The following is a 14,513-nucleotide window of genomic DNA, read 5'->3' on the forward strand; positions in this document are numbered from 1 at the left end:
TGTTGGATAATTATCTCAATCATGTTGGCATATTATTATCTCTGAATGTTGGAACAGAAAATACGTCTCAGTAGTCCTAATGCATTGTATCTGTTTTTATACAACAGTTAATATGTATCAGATAACTGTGTATCATATAAAACAGAAGCACAATAATAAAACCAGAGCTTTGTAGGAGCTTTGAACCTGATGAGGGGTTTGCCACTTTGGGGTAATATGAAGGCCAAGAAAAATGGGAAGAGATCTATAGAAATCTCTTTTATGGTATTTTTTGTCTCCAAAATAAGTCACAGGGTTTTCCACATAACTTGCAGTCAGGGCCTATATGGCACAAGCAGAACTGTGTGTTAAAGGTGGGCCCCCAATAAGGTCAGCATTAGGTGGAATTTGAGAGAGAAAATTTTTTGGGGTTTTTTCCTGAGTTCAGTTTTGTTTGGTAAAAAAAGCATCAACATTTTCAAAGTGTCATCTTTTCACTTAAGATTATCTCAATATTGATGAGGCAAGAATCATGGAAGTTTTATTTGGTAGTAATGAAATGCAAGAGCAGCAGTCCTCTGAATGAATCCATAGATTACTAAAGGTTGATGAACTTTAATACTTTCAGTGTATTTAATTTGTTAATTGTACTATTTTATTTTCGTTTTTTTTTTTCCAGGTCCTCCCGGCCCTCCTGGAGGTATTAGAGTAGAAGAAATTAGAGACACTGCTGTAGCACTTACCTGGAGTCGTGGAACAGACAATCATAGTCCTATTTCTAAATACACTATCCAGTCAAAAACCTTTCTGTCTGAAGAGTGGAAAGATGCCAAAACAGGTAAGAGTAATGCCAGAAGAAATAAAGATAGTAAGTTTTAAAGTATGTTTGTTAGAAAGTTTGACTAATCAGAAAGTAATCACAGTAGAAGGAAACCAGGGAGGCAGTTGATGTCTCCTGCAGGTTTACTGTCCTGTCGGTGTCTTGTCAATAGTTTTGTTCCCATCATTTGGAGGGCCTGAACTGAATATCAAGAAATACAGAAAAGAACCAGCCAGAGTTGTTACCTGTTTTTTTGTCTCTTTCCTTGTTGCCTGAAACTTTCAACATCAACTTACTGGAATAATTAAAATTTATTTACAGGTTAATTTGGATGAAAAGTGGATGTTGTCGTTTCTGTATTTGTTATGGAGAAAGCTGGTTAAAATTGTCTGCTTTTTCCTGGGAGCACACTAAGTTCCAATTGCATTAAAACTGGCACCCCTAGAGAAAACATAGCTAAGATTATCTTTCTAACCACTGGATGTCATCATTGTGCTACAAAATTGCAGTTAAAGAGGAACCTACCTGAGCACAGGACATGCTAACTTTTTTTTTTCAGGATTTAACATAAAAACATAAGTCTTCAAGTATTTTTAAGCTACTAGTACCTCTAAATGCTTTATGAAGGATAGCATTGTCACAAGCTATACAGAATTTTCCTATCAATATGTTTCATTATGCCAGCCTTATAAATTACAACTTATGTGCTTTCCTATGGAATTAAGATATCACATACTCAGCATTTCTAAATACCAAGAACAGTAATAGTTTCAGTGATTGTCTTCCATTTAAGTTTTCACTTGAAACTACAGACATGTAAGAAACAGACTGACATATTGAACTGAAAATCTGTTACATTTTTTTGGAGTGAAAAGTTAGAATATAGTAGGCCTTCTGCCTCAGATCATATTTTTCTTTCAGACTATGTAGTTCATATGAAGTTCACCTGGATATGATTATCTCCATCAGCCTGCACTGATATTGGTGATATGGGTTCCCCAGCCCCTTCTTATCTCTTGTATCTTGTTTAATGGCTTCTGTAAAATAGATTTCTTTGAACTTTAAAAAAAGTTAATGTAGAAATTAGAGCTGTTCAAATAGCTGATTAATTGTTTTGGTAAAAATACATGCAGGAAGGAGGATCCTTTTAGACTAGCCTCTCTTTTCTCAGAATAAGTTAATTTTATTTCTTATTCATTCTGCACTTTTCAATTAAAGAAAGTAAGAATGTGCAGAATGTCAGGTGGCAACTGATCCTGTTTTGTTTGTGCTGTGCATTACTGGAACTCGAAATGGAGGTCTAAGAGTTAACATAAGTGTTGGTTTCCAGTCTTCATTCTGTCTGACTCAGAGCAGAGCATTGAAACCACTCTTCCCACTTCTCGGGAAGATTCTCTACTTGCAATGTTATAGGCATGATGGGATGAACTTCTCTGCACCTCTGAAGTTCTCTGCTTCTCAGAATTATTTGAGACAGTCTTGGAGACATGTAAGACTTCAAGTCTTACCCTAAAGAATGCTGAGTGGGATTTACATCTTGGGTGGGATGGGGAGGAATCTAGATTGTTGAATTCCTTTTTAAAGGCACTAACACAAAATATATACATTATTAAGTCCTGAAAAGTTGAAAGTAACTATTCTGGTGTTTTCAAAATCATTACTTTTTCATTTGAACCATATTTATGAAATTTGTTAAATAGATGATTCCCTCAAAATAGATAAAATCATAGTAACCATCACTGGCATCACTGCAAGCTTTTACCTAATTGCTGAGCTGCTCCCATTTTGATTCAGTGTTAACTTTCAGATTAATGAAGCATGATGAACAGTCCAAATTGATCTGTCACCAGATGTTTAGGCTATCAGTTAATGCTGCTAATTTTCAATGTATGAAATGCGAAAATGTACTTTGGCATTGCCTTTTGGAAATATTGTTGTTATTACTACTAACATTATTCCCCCAACCAAATCATTCATCTCAGGTTTCATAATACTGAGTGTGTTTTGTGAAAGAAGTGTGTTCTACTTCACAGCATGGAAATATGTATGAATGGATTATGTAATAAGTTGTTTACGTTTATGTTGCTCTTTCCAGTTAAGGGGATCAGATTCTCATTGTGCCAAGTGTTCATAAATGTTCTGGGAATCTGTGGGACAGTAAAATTAAATCTAGAGATCAGACGTAGCCCAGAAAGGACATTTAAAGAATGTTTAATTTATAACACAACTTGGGTGACATGGAAGGTTTGTAATAGCTTTACTGACTAGACAGAAAATTAGTTTGTGTAAGGATGAGGGAGGGTGGTGGTCAGGTAGAAAGAAAAATGGAAAGTGTGTTACTTTCTCCTTGGAGACCTTACTTTGGAATTAAATGTAATGATCATTAGGAAGAGGGAAGTGGTGTCACCATCTAGTGCTTACACAGTTGTTGCCTGTGTTTTTTGTGGGCATTGCATTTATATTTTCATTCCAAATCAGCTGTCTTTCCAGTGCAGAATATCTCAGTTCTCATCCTCCTCTGAACACAAGACTCTAATTTGACAAACAACTCTTGTTTGTATATAAATGAAAATCCTCTGTCTTTCCATAGCTGCAGACAGCTATGGAAACAACCCCTATTGTCTGTGAATTGCAGACAGTCATGAGTTACTCATTTTATTTATGATAAAGAAGCTAATCCTTAAGACAATTACAAGTCTTTTCACAGGAATTGCAAGAACATTTACATTTGTTGATCAGAACCAGATAGCAAGTTATAACATGCTCACTAATTAGGTGCACCAAATTAGGACATTTATAAACCCACTCTTCATCAATTGATTGAACCCTACATGTCTAGCCCTTGTCTGTCCATGTAATGAATTTTTATTTTACTGTTTCTGCATTACGAATTTCTCATTGCATTTGTCTGTAGGTAAAATGAAATTCTACAGCTACAATATATAATTAGTAAGGAACTACATAACTGCATGTACTAGTTCACACCCACTTAAAACTTACATGTCAATAAAGGTTTATCCAAGATAGTGTCATAGTTTCCGAATTCCCAGTCACTGCTGTGGGTACTCTTTGTAAAATGTGATATTCCTAATGTACAATGTCAAGTTTGCTTTAGTTTTCTATGTGTGGTTGCAGAATAGTGCAAGTTTTGTCACAATCAACCACACTGTTGCTGACCTAAGTATGAAAATGCTGTTTTCTAAAGCATTTAATCTTTTTTTTTTAGACCCAGCAGATATTGAAGGAAATATGGAATCTGCTACAGTGATCGATTTAATTCCATGGATGGAATATGAATTCCGGATAATAGCAACAAACACTTTGGGGACAGGAGAGCCCAGCATGCCATCACCGAGGATTAGAACTGAAGGCGCTCGTACGTAAACAGAAAATGACAGGGTTTTTTAAAATGTGTCTTGTAATTTTTACGTTTTTGTTCACCAATTTGGTAATTCTAGGTTTTACTTTAAAAAAAGCAGTTTATAAGATCCAGTGTGCAGAGAATATATTTTCAGCCACCCACTACTACAGATTTTAGTGAGCAAGTACCAAACTATAAAGATGTGCTAGCATCAAAGCAGACAGAAAAGAATGATATGACAAATTTGTCTTCATTGCCGAAATGGAATCATACTGCATCTTTCAGAGATCCCCCACTGTATCTGTCAGCCAGGCTGTGTGTGTATGAGTTTGGGAGTATGGTTCAGGACTTAGGAAAAAAACATGCATGTATTTAAGAAGGAAAATGTCCATTTGCCATTTGATTTGTATTCTAACTAAAGAATACGTGACAGGCTATGTGTTCAACTGCATAGTGCCAGTTTTCTGCGATTGCAGGTTTGGTCTGGTGTCTTGCGTCACATCATGTGACATTATCCAACACAATGTATTCTCTTATCAGTCTGGTTGCTCAGTGTTAATAGCTCAGAGCATATTTAAGGATATTCTTCAGGCTCAAGCACATCCTTTTTATAATGAATTCTTCAAAATGAGGACTTATGTGTTACTATTCCAGATAATACATTCTGGTTTGACAGTACAGAGGAGATAACAGCAGTGTCCTAGGGGGTAATGTGCCACTGCACAAAGACTGTGTCCAACAAAGCCTGTACGTCACAGAGTAGCACCCACTTGCAGTCTAGATTTCTTTACAATTGTTTCCCATAGCTTGAGTTTTGAAACTAAATATGAAAAACCAAAGTGTGGAAAACAGCTTTTGCAATTACACCTGCTAGGTCATAACTTTGATTAGATAGTATTTTCAAAGTAAAATGTATTTGCATTGTAAATTTCAAAACATTCATTAAAGGCGAATTTGGTCCATTACAATTTTGTTGCTTGGGGAGAAAGAAAAGGAATTGGTTAAATTATTTTGGATAAGGAAGGAAAAGCCTTGGAACTTTAATACTAAAGTAAAAAATAATCACTGCCTAGGAAATTGACTACTAGCATCATATGTTTAATGACTCAAGAGCTTCATTTGAAGGCCCAAGAATCTACAGGAGAAGTCTGGTGCATGATAGACATTTAAAAAATGTTAGAAAAGACATAGAGAAGGAGAGAAATAATGGGATAGGGGTAGTGGGGAATGGGCAGTAGGGGTGGTGTCCTGCATTTTGCAATGTGCTACATTCATGGCATTTTTGTAGCCTCCCCAAAAATGGCATACTTTCCAGCTTTGTAGTAGGATGTACCTCTTTTGCAAGAAGTGATATATTTAGTCTGTTGTCTGATTCCCCGGGCACAGCACCCTGCCCTGGCAGACTGAGTGACAGTTTTTGGCAAACCATGCAAAATGGTAGTATAGTCTTCTAAGGCATCAGTCAGCACTTCTTGTCATGACAAAATAGGGTATAAATAATTTACAATTTACAGATTAACTTTTGCACCCAAGTGTGTTTTCTGCCAGGAGCTGTAATTTGTTATAAGCAGCAGTAGGATTTGGGTTGCACTGTCAATGTCAAGGGTACTACAGAAGCAGTATGCACAACTCTATGTACATTTTAATGTAATTCTGAAAAAGGTAAATAACAAATAAAAATCCATGTCTGCATTATTGTAGTTATTGTTAACATTTTCTGTGTTAAACAGTAACAAACAGTGCTGTGACTTTGTTGTACTATGTGGGTGACAAATAATGTCTGTTACAGTTGTCAGCATCCTTTTCAATTTTGACTCTCTCAATTTTGAAGTCTCTCTATTTTTAATGAAACAGCTTGCTTCATCAATAACATTTCACAGTGATTTCTTGAAATTCAGTGGGTCGAGGTTTTATGTATTTTAGCTTCTGGGTGCATTAGAGTAATTGTCTAAGTATAGTTGTCTGAGTTAGTTACCTGGTTTTAAAAGAGAGAGAAACCTGGGCTTAATGGTTGAGAGAATGAGGATGATTCTTTTGAAAAGAATGACTTGTTAGACTTTAATCAGGTTTTTTCTGTTCTTTGGCAGTCTGTCTATCTATCTTCTTTGACTACCTAATCATGCTAGCAACCTTCTCCTTCTAACATAGCTCTAAAGCTATATATTTATAATAGGTAGTGTGACTACTAGGTCAAGTAACAAACTCCAGCTTTCTCTCAATTTGTCATATGTATGTTTAGTCTTGATCTCCACTAATTTGCTTTCAGAAAGGACAGAAATAAATAATACAAATCATGCACTGATTGCTGATTTCAATTTCAAATTTATTTTTACATACTTTTATCCTGTCTGAAAATATTAGTTCTGCTCTGCTTTGTGTTCTTCTTCAGCTGACACTCAGAGAAGGCCTCAGCAAACGTCTTACTTACATAATGCTTGAGCACTATGACTTTCACTGAGTAGTGGAAAAACTGCCTGATCCTATCAGAATTTTATTACACAAAGAACACATTAATATAGGTAGGGCATAGAGCTCATACATGCATATCTGAGGCAGAATTAATGCCCTGTAGATAAGTTGTGTGCTATGTTTTCAGTGGTACATTGTATGTCCATATTGAGTGACAGCAGATGAATACACAAACCTCACAGAGGATAGCAACAGAATCATTGCACTCAATTCGGAGTCTGAGAGAAATGACAATATAGGAATGATTTATAATTAAGTCCTTGAAAGTATCCTGCTTTATTACCCAGCTGTGCACTGACAGATCAACAGATCATACTTCATTACACAGAATATCAGTGTAAAATACTGTGTAAAATCAGTGTAAAATTATAAAGTGCAATGCCAGTTTTGCTTAGGTACATCTACCCATCCTGAACACGACTATCAAGAAGACATGTACCACAAATCTAAAATACAGTTAGGCTGCCAGTGCCTCAAAGATAGACACATGTGTTTAACCTTACACACTGCAAGTGAATCCATTGAAGCAGGTGTAACTGATCACAGTGTACTGAGGTAATTACATGTGCAAGTCCACGGTGTTTGAGCCCTTGGCATGCCAACATCTGAGAAAGCACAAGAACAATACACAGCGTGCTTCTGTTAAGACTTATGACAAATTTTCCATTCCTGAATATTCAATTAAATATTTGTAGATAATACAGGGAGAAGGAAGAATGATTGCTAGCTATGGTTACAGCTGGCACATCTCCTGAAGCAGTAGCTATACATTACACTTGGCAGATGGCACACCATCATTACTTTAATTGTGTGTGCCACGTGTGCTCATTGGCCTTGCAGCTGTCTGCTGCATACTTTGTAGTAATTTTTCTTGTCTCTTCTGTTTCACTAGCACCTAATGTTGCTCCTTCTGATGTTGGAGGAGGGGGTGGAAGCAATCGAGAGCTGACAATAACATGGATGGTAAGTATTGCGCATGCAAGATGGCATGAAACCTGTACTATCTTATATCTGATCTTGCTCCTCCTGAAACCTGTGGATGCTTTGTCTCTGGGTCTTGTAAGAACAAAATTTGTATATAATATATAGTTTTTCAGACTTTTCTCATGAAAAAGTACATCAAAAGGAATGAGGAAGAGAGTACCTTAGGGGTTCGCATGTTGGACATTCCTAAAATATCGTCTAAAACATTCTAAAGTCAAGGGATTGAAACACATACTGACTACAATTTTGCATCATTAAAAGCAGTCTTCATTCTGCTGTTGAAGCAATGGTTTTGAAAACTTACCTATACTGTGGCTATAGGTAAAGCAAGAAGGGAAGAGAAACACCAAGTTAAGAGGAAAGAAAATCGTAGTACAGGAGATGATAAGGATTTATAAACAAAGTTGCATAGGCAAAAGTAGCATGAAATAGAGAATTGAAATCTACTGCAGGGTATTTGGGAAGCTAGGGAGAAGAAATAAAATATTGTTGAATTCATGTCAGAGCCTATCAGTAGCCAGGAAAAACTAAGTTACAGCAGCATTACCTCTGGCAAAGAAAGATGGTTGTGTTACGCTTGAGAAAATTACCAAGTTTGTTTTCTGTTGACCTCTCCGTTCACTGTTGTAGGGCTGTGAGATACATAAGCACATTTTGCCATTTGTCTTTTGGGGAATAATTGTTTCATTGTAGCAGCTGAATTGCCTCTAGGAAGAGTGCTTTTTCTTGGGGGAAGTAGTGTAAGGATGTCAAAATTCCAATTGCATGTATGTTGTATAGGGATTCTCCTTATGAATATGCATATTTTAATCCATATGCATATTTCCTTCTTTTTGTACTTAGGATTGATCAAATATCTGTGAAAGTTCTCAAGTATGACAGAAATAGCCAGCCATATCTTTGAGCTATCATATTTGTGCTTTCCTGTCTGGGGTTTTTTAGGGGTTTTGGTTTTTTTTTCTTAACTGAGTGCAAAATATTTATTCAGTCTTCCTAAGTACTTTGAAAGAAAATATTTATAAGTTTCTGAAAAAAGAGGTCCACAGTTCTGTTACAATATAGTTTGTGTCTTAGTTTCCCTAATAATAGGTTAGGAAGTGTCTTAATTGGCTTAATTCCAGTTTCTTTATTTTTGAAGAGCAAAAGAACACATGCAGTGGGCAGGTGCAGAAGACCTAGATTATTTTACTTCACAAGCTTTTCTTCTAAAAATTTTAACAAACTACAGAGCTGCTTCTGGCATTGTATGTGAAGACTGGTACTCGTGGCATTTCCAATACAGTGATAACTTGGCTGTGACCAAACTAAAAAAGGAAAATATAACCAGGAGAATAGTGACTAATGCAAGACCAGAAGTACAAGACCAGTTTAGTATTTCCTGTAGACCCAGGCAGATTTATATTCTCATTATTTGTCTTACCTAATGTTATACTTTCCACATCTGTTCTGGGTGGCTCCTTTAGTGAGATAAATTAAGCATGGCTTCAAGTATTTGTTTCCCAAGAATCTTCTATCCTATGGGTTTTTAAATAGAGACTGTAGACTCACAGAGTCTGACAGACAACAATATATCTATCTGTAAAGCTAAGATAAAAATATATATTGATTCCCCCAAATGTGCTGACATTTGCATATGCTACTCTGAATAGTCCTTAATTAAGAAGAGAAGAACAAAATGTATGGCAGGTTCACATGTTGCTGCCAACCTCTTTTCAGCTTCTTCTATGATTCATAAGCCCAGGTTGAATGAGACAGCCAGAGATGCAATCAAAGCTCTTCTAAAACTTGTTTTGAAAGAGGAACTGAGAAGGAGAGCTAGGACTGGCATGCCTATTTTTCCTCATTTTTCCCCATTTATGTTTCCCTCTCCCATTTTCTTTTTCAAAGTTTTCAGTGGATTCTGCAAACTATTCAGCTACTTATTAGGTGCAGCCATTGGAAGGAAAGCTGCTTTCAAATTTCATATAAGACCTTTCAGAGTATAATTTTTATGTGCCATCCCTGGTTTCCAAAGTTTGCTCTGGCTGAAAATCATTCTGAGGCTAGGGCCTCATCCAGTCTGCATACTTTGGCATATGAGATCTAATTCTGGTTTATTTTAAACATTTAGTTACATTTAGTCATAGATTCAGAAGATCAGCTACATGGAAGTTTCATAAAACCTTGCTCAGAATATCTCCACACATGTTAGCTGAAGTGCTGCAGTAGAGGACAAACACCTAAGGAGAATAATTACTCTCTGTGTCACCTCTCCAAGATCTTTGCCTCAAGATAAGCTATTTCATCTCTGTAAGGTTTCCATTAGGGAAAAAGATGATGCAGAAAGCTTATTTTCAAAGGATGCTTCTGGTCAACCTCCTGATGCACAAATGAATGATGTTATTTTGGCTGGTTGGGTACAGTGAATACATTGAATGCCTGTATTGAAAGTGGGAGTAATTTCATTAAAAGATTTGCCAGTTAGAAGCTAGGTAGTCTAAATCAGCATCTGGATCCCCTCCATCATCAGTGAAAAGTGGTAGGATAAGTCATTCTTTGGATGTGTCCATCTTTCTTTGTCAGCTGTGCCAGTTGCCTAGCTGACAGACTTTCTGTAAATTAATATAATTTGGGACAGCCATATAGATTTTCTCTTCACTGTGATTCTTTTGCAGGAATACCTATCTCCACACATACAGGGACCCCTATACTGGCATAATATGTCTGTGTTACATATCTGCTGTGCCTTGTTCCTTCGGTCTTTTTTTCTGCAGCTGCATTATTACATAATTATTCTTGGTTTCTTTCTGTGGGAGATAACATGATGTGTGTTGCACTGAGTTCAGATGGGGAAAAAGTTATTAAAGTGTTTTCCTAGAAAATACACTTATACTGGATATCTAACAGGGCCTATTTTAAAGGGGGTGGAAGCAAGCCATTGAAGGAAACCAGGATGAAATGGAGGTTTAGTTCAGTATTTTTACAATATACATATCAATGCTTTGTGCATTATTTTTGTTTAATTCTAGATCTAGCTGTTTAGCAAAAATTAACATTTTATTTTTTGTCTCTACAGCCTTTGTCAAGAGAATACCACTATGGCAATAACTTTGGTTATATAGTGGCCTTCAAGCCATTTGGTGAGAAAGAATGGAGAAGAGTTACAGTTACTAACCCTGAAATTGGCCGATATGTCCACAAGGATGAATCAATGCCACCTTCAACTCAGTATCAAGTAAAAGTGAAAGCTTTTAACAACAAAGGGGATGGGCCGTTCAGCCTCACTGCTGTCATTTATTCAGCACAAGATGGTGAGTAAATGTTCCAAATGAGTTTTACACTGTGGGTCCAGATCAGCACTACCAACATCAGTAGGACCTTGTCCTTGGCACTGATTTGTACAGCATGATACATCTTCAGCAGGGAAGTTGTGCATTGCTTGCACAAAACTCTTGTTCTGAGAGCCCAGCTTCCACTTTCTGCTTTCTCTGTAATGCAGAGCACTTGGCTGTACTTACTGGCAATAAGCAATACACAGCAGGATGCAAGATTCTTCACACAGCTTCTTAAAAGATTTAAGAATATTGAAAAAAAAATTCTCTTCACAGTGGTTGCCTAAAACATTTAGATCTTTATTCAGCAATGTCTCTGTGATCTTAATACATGTATTTGACGTATGCTTAATTTTCTTCTTCTTAACAGACCACACTAAAGCCTAGTATTTGAGGTCAGTATCAGAATTTAGCCCAAAATTGTGAAAGAATGATAGTTCAATTGTATCTAGTTACATTTCCAGCATGTTTAGAGTCTCATATAAATTATCCCTGTTATATATTTTATTCTGGTTTTCATGTTAGAGCTATCAAGTGAGCAATTTAATAGAAACCTCTTTCACATTCCATTAAAATATTTTTCTTAATTCTTACTGTAATTGTTTCACATGCTGTGATCTTTAAGGCTGAAGTTTAAATGACATTTCCAAACTTAGAAGAAGAGAGAAAGTATTGGAAGAAAGTTTACTTTAAATCAGAAGAAATGTATACAACATTTTTAATTGCGTTATCATCACTCAAGCCTGTTCTAAAAAAATGCAGTTTATTAATTTCTGCCAGAAACCCCAAAAACTGCTAGTATTTTTCTTTCCATAGAGCAAAATCTCCACAGTCAACAGATGTAGACCAAAGAGCCAAGAGGAGGGATATGTTAACAGGGCCACATTCTCACACTTCCGCTTCTGTGCTGTACTCTGTGTACTTTATGGGAGATTTATGTTCATGGTTCCCATTAGCACTAATGGGAACTTCGCTCACAAATCGGCCACACACAGAGAAAAGACAGAAAAGTCCTCAACACCAAGCTGGCTGATGGAGATAATACTAATCTTTTTTCTCAGGAAAGCACACCTTAGCAAATCTTCTTCAACAGCTGCTGCAACAACAGAGAGGGGATTTTTTTGCAATTGTATAAGTGTGTTAGTAAATAGCTATGGTGTAAAGAAAGGAATATCAGTCAAATTACACTTAAGTATCATCCCTCCTCAGAGACTTTATCAACAACTGACTGATAAGCTCCCACGTGTTTATGTTAGGATTATCCATACCATGTCAGGAGTGGTAAGTGTGTTTGTATGGTCTCCAAGTTCAGGGAAATGGTAGAGCCTAGTAGCTCAAAAAGACAGAGGAAAAGCAAATGTGCAGTAGGGCCAGCTTCCAGATAAAGAGGTCACTTGAGTGGCTGCTGATGTTCTAACACAGACTTTAGCAAAGTGCAGATACCTGATGAAAAACCTTTGTGGTTAAATGATTCCAGATGCAGACTGCAAAAGAAATAGAAGCTCAGTGAACCTACTCCTTTGATTTCAAGCACAAGAGTACAAACCTTACCTGTGAGTAGTGCTCACAGATCCTGTGCGGAGCTGTGACCCTGACTACTGCCTGTGTCCTATCCAGGAACTTCAGGGCTGGTTAGAAGAAATTTTTCCAAGAGATGTAATGGAAGAGTGTTGAGGAGAGAGTTGTCTCCTGGACATCTCTGGCATTAGCACATGAACAAAATCACTTCCATACCTTGTAGCATGCTTACTGGCTGCCAACCTGAACTTAGTATAGTTTTGCTTAGAAGATAATTGTGTGATGACCAATATATTTTCAGTGAAAAGACTGTATTGTGATGAACACGTGATTTCTCTTTTTCTCGGTAGAAATAATGAATTAGAAGGCTGGAGGAAAGCAACTGATGCCATCTTTCTGGCTCAGGAGAGGCTGCAAAATATTTATAGAACATAAATGACAAATAGGGATGTAAATTATTTGCAGCTCATAAGCAAACATGAGGAGATGAAATATTGTTAGAGTATTGTATCAGCAAAAGCCCTGGCAGCTGAAACTTTTCAGTATGAAATTTTTTTGAAAGTTCTGTAATGGATACAGTAGAGAAGAGTCTGACAGTGGTTTGGGAATAGATGAGATGATCACAGCTATTCCACCTATACTTCTGTACCCATACAGATGTGTATAAATATCCATATATACGCAAGTATAGTGACAGCTTTTCCACTAAGTTGTGTATTCTATAATAGATCTGTGTTTCTCTAGTTGTAACTCTGGGCATTGTTATTCCCTTCAGTGACTAGGAAATTTCTGTGTTCCCAGAGAATAAGCCAAGTTCCATGTCTGACAACTGCTAGTCATATCTGCCATTGCTAGTAGTGAGTAATGATTGCTAGTAATGAGTGCACAGGCCTCTCGCTTATCTAAATTCCTGTCATTGTGAAAACAATTTTGCAATAATGTATAATTTTTTAATTAGACATTTGCATTATTAACAGCCATTGAAAGACAATTACAAAAGGTAACTTTGCATATAAGATTATTTTGTTACCTAGGATACTTTTCATGAGAGATGTTAGTGATTTTTTTTCCTTAACAGTGGCTGTTTTGATGCATAGTTGACTGGATGCCCAGTTGGAAGATTAGGTATATGAAAGCTTTCCTCAGCTAGGGCTGCCATGCCTGTCTGTTGCAACTTGTTTCAAAAGGTTCACGACAGAGAACTGTTGTTAACTTGGAAAACTTTATCTTTTGCAGACATTGCTAAGTTTATGCCTTTCTTTATTCCTTACCTCATTTAAAATTCAAGCAGAGTGAAATGAAACTAGACTGTAATATTCTAAGCCCTGGATAAAGGTCAATCACATTATGATGGTCTGTACTCTATGTTGTCTGCTGTTCAGAACTAGGAATACAAACAAAATCAACCTTAGAATGTATGCCTTACTGAAAGGTGTTTTGGATAATTTCATACCTATGTTCAAGTTTATGTGCTGCTGGACAGCTGTGTATCTAATATCTGCTCTCACAAAAAAAATTGTACTATTAGGACTGAGCTTGTGTTAGTTACACAAGTATTTGTGTGTAACTAAGTTTAAAAATCTTATGTATATAATATGTGAGCTGCTGTCCCATTTAGTAAAAGATCACTGGATGCTTCAAAGGCTTTATCAAAGACTGTTTTCAGTTTACACAAATTTCAGTATGAAATCTGTTGAAGCGTAAAAATATGTAGTCTGAGCCAACAGGATCATTGCTTTGTTTTTACAGCGTTATTTTCCTTACAGATCATCACTGGACTTGAAGTTTACTCAAGAAAAACCAGATTAAATACTAACACTTATCTCAGTGATGTCAGTAAAATTATATAAAATACTGAAAATAATATAAAATACTGAAGGCAGGAGAATCCCTGTAAACAAGTATAAGATTACCACAGGATTAGATTGAACGTTTAACATATGTTTCATCTTCCAGCTCCAACTGAAATACCTACAGATGTGAGTGTAAAGGTTTTGTCATCTTCTGAAATGTCTGTTTCTTGGCACCATGTTTCTGATAAATCTGTGGAGGGATATCAGGTGAGTTTAGT

General features: G+C 36.5%; 1 protein-coding gene across 1 annotated transcript in view; it reads left to right on the forward strand.

Annotated features, from left to right (window-relative positions):
* Positions 1-14,513, forward strand: part of CNTN1 (contactin 1) — a 153,247-nt gene that overhangs the window by 115,433 nt on the left and 23,301 nt on the right. The window contains exons 15-19 of the mRNA XM_039726944.1: positions 659-817; positions 4,026-4,175; positions 7,522-7,592; positions 10,669-10,903; positions 14,399-14,502. Coding sequence (XP_039582878.1) covers positions 659-817; positions 4,026-4,175; positions 7,522-7,592; positions 10,669-10,903; positions 14,399-14,502 — 719 coding nt within the window. The remainder of the gene's footprint in view (positions 1-658; positions 818-4,025; positions 4,176-7,521; positions 7,593-10,668; positions 10,904-14,398; positions 14,503-14,513) is intronic.

The sequence above is a fragment of the Passer montanus genome, unplaced genomic scaffold (genome assembly GCF_014805655.1).
Source record: "Passer montanus isolate IOZ18808 unplaced genomic scaffold, ASM1480565v1 scaffold6, whole genome shotgun sequence".
Classification (NCBI taxonomy): domain Eukaryota; kingdom Metazoa; phylum Chordata; class Aves; order Passeriformes; family Passeridae; genus Passer; species Passer montanus.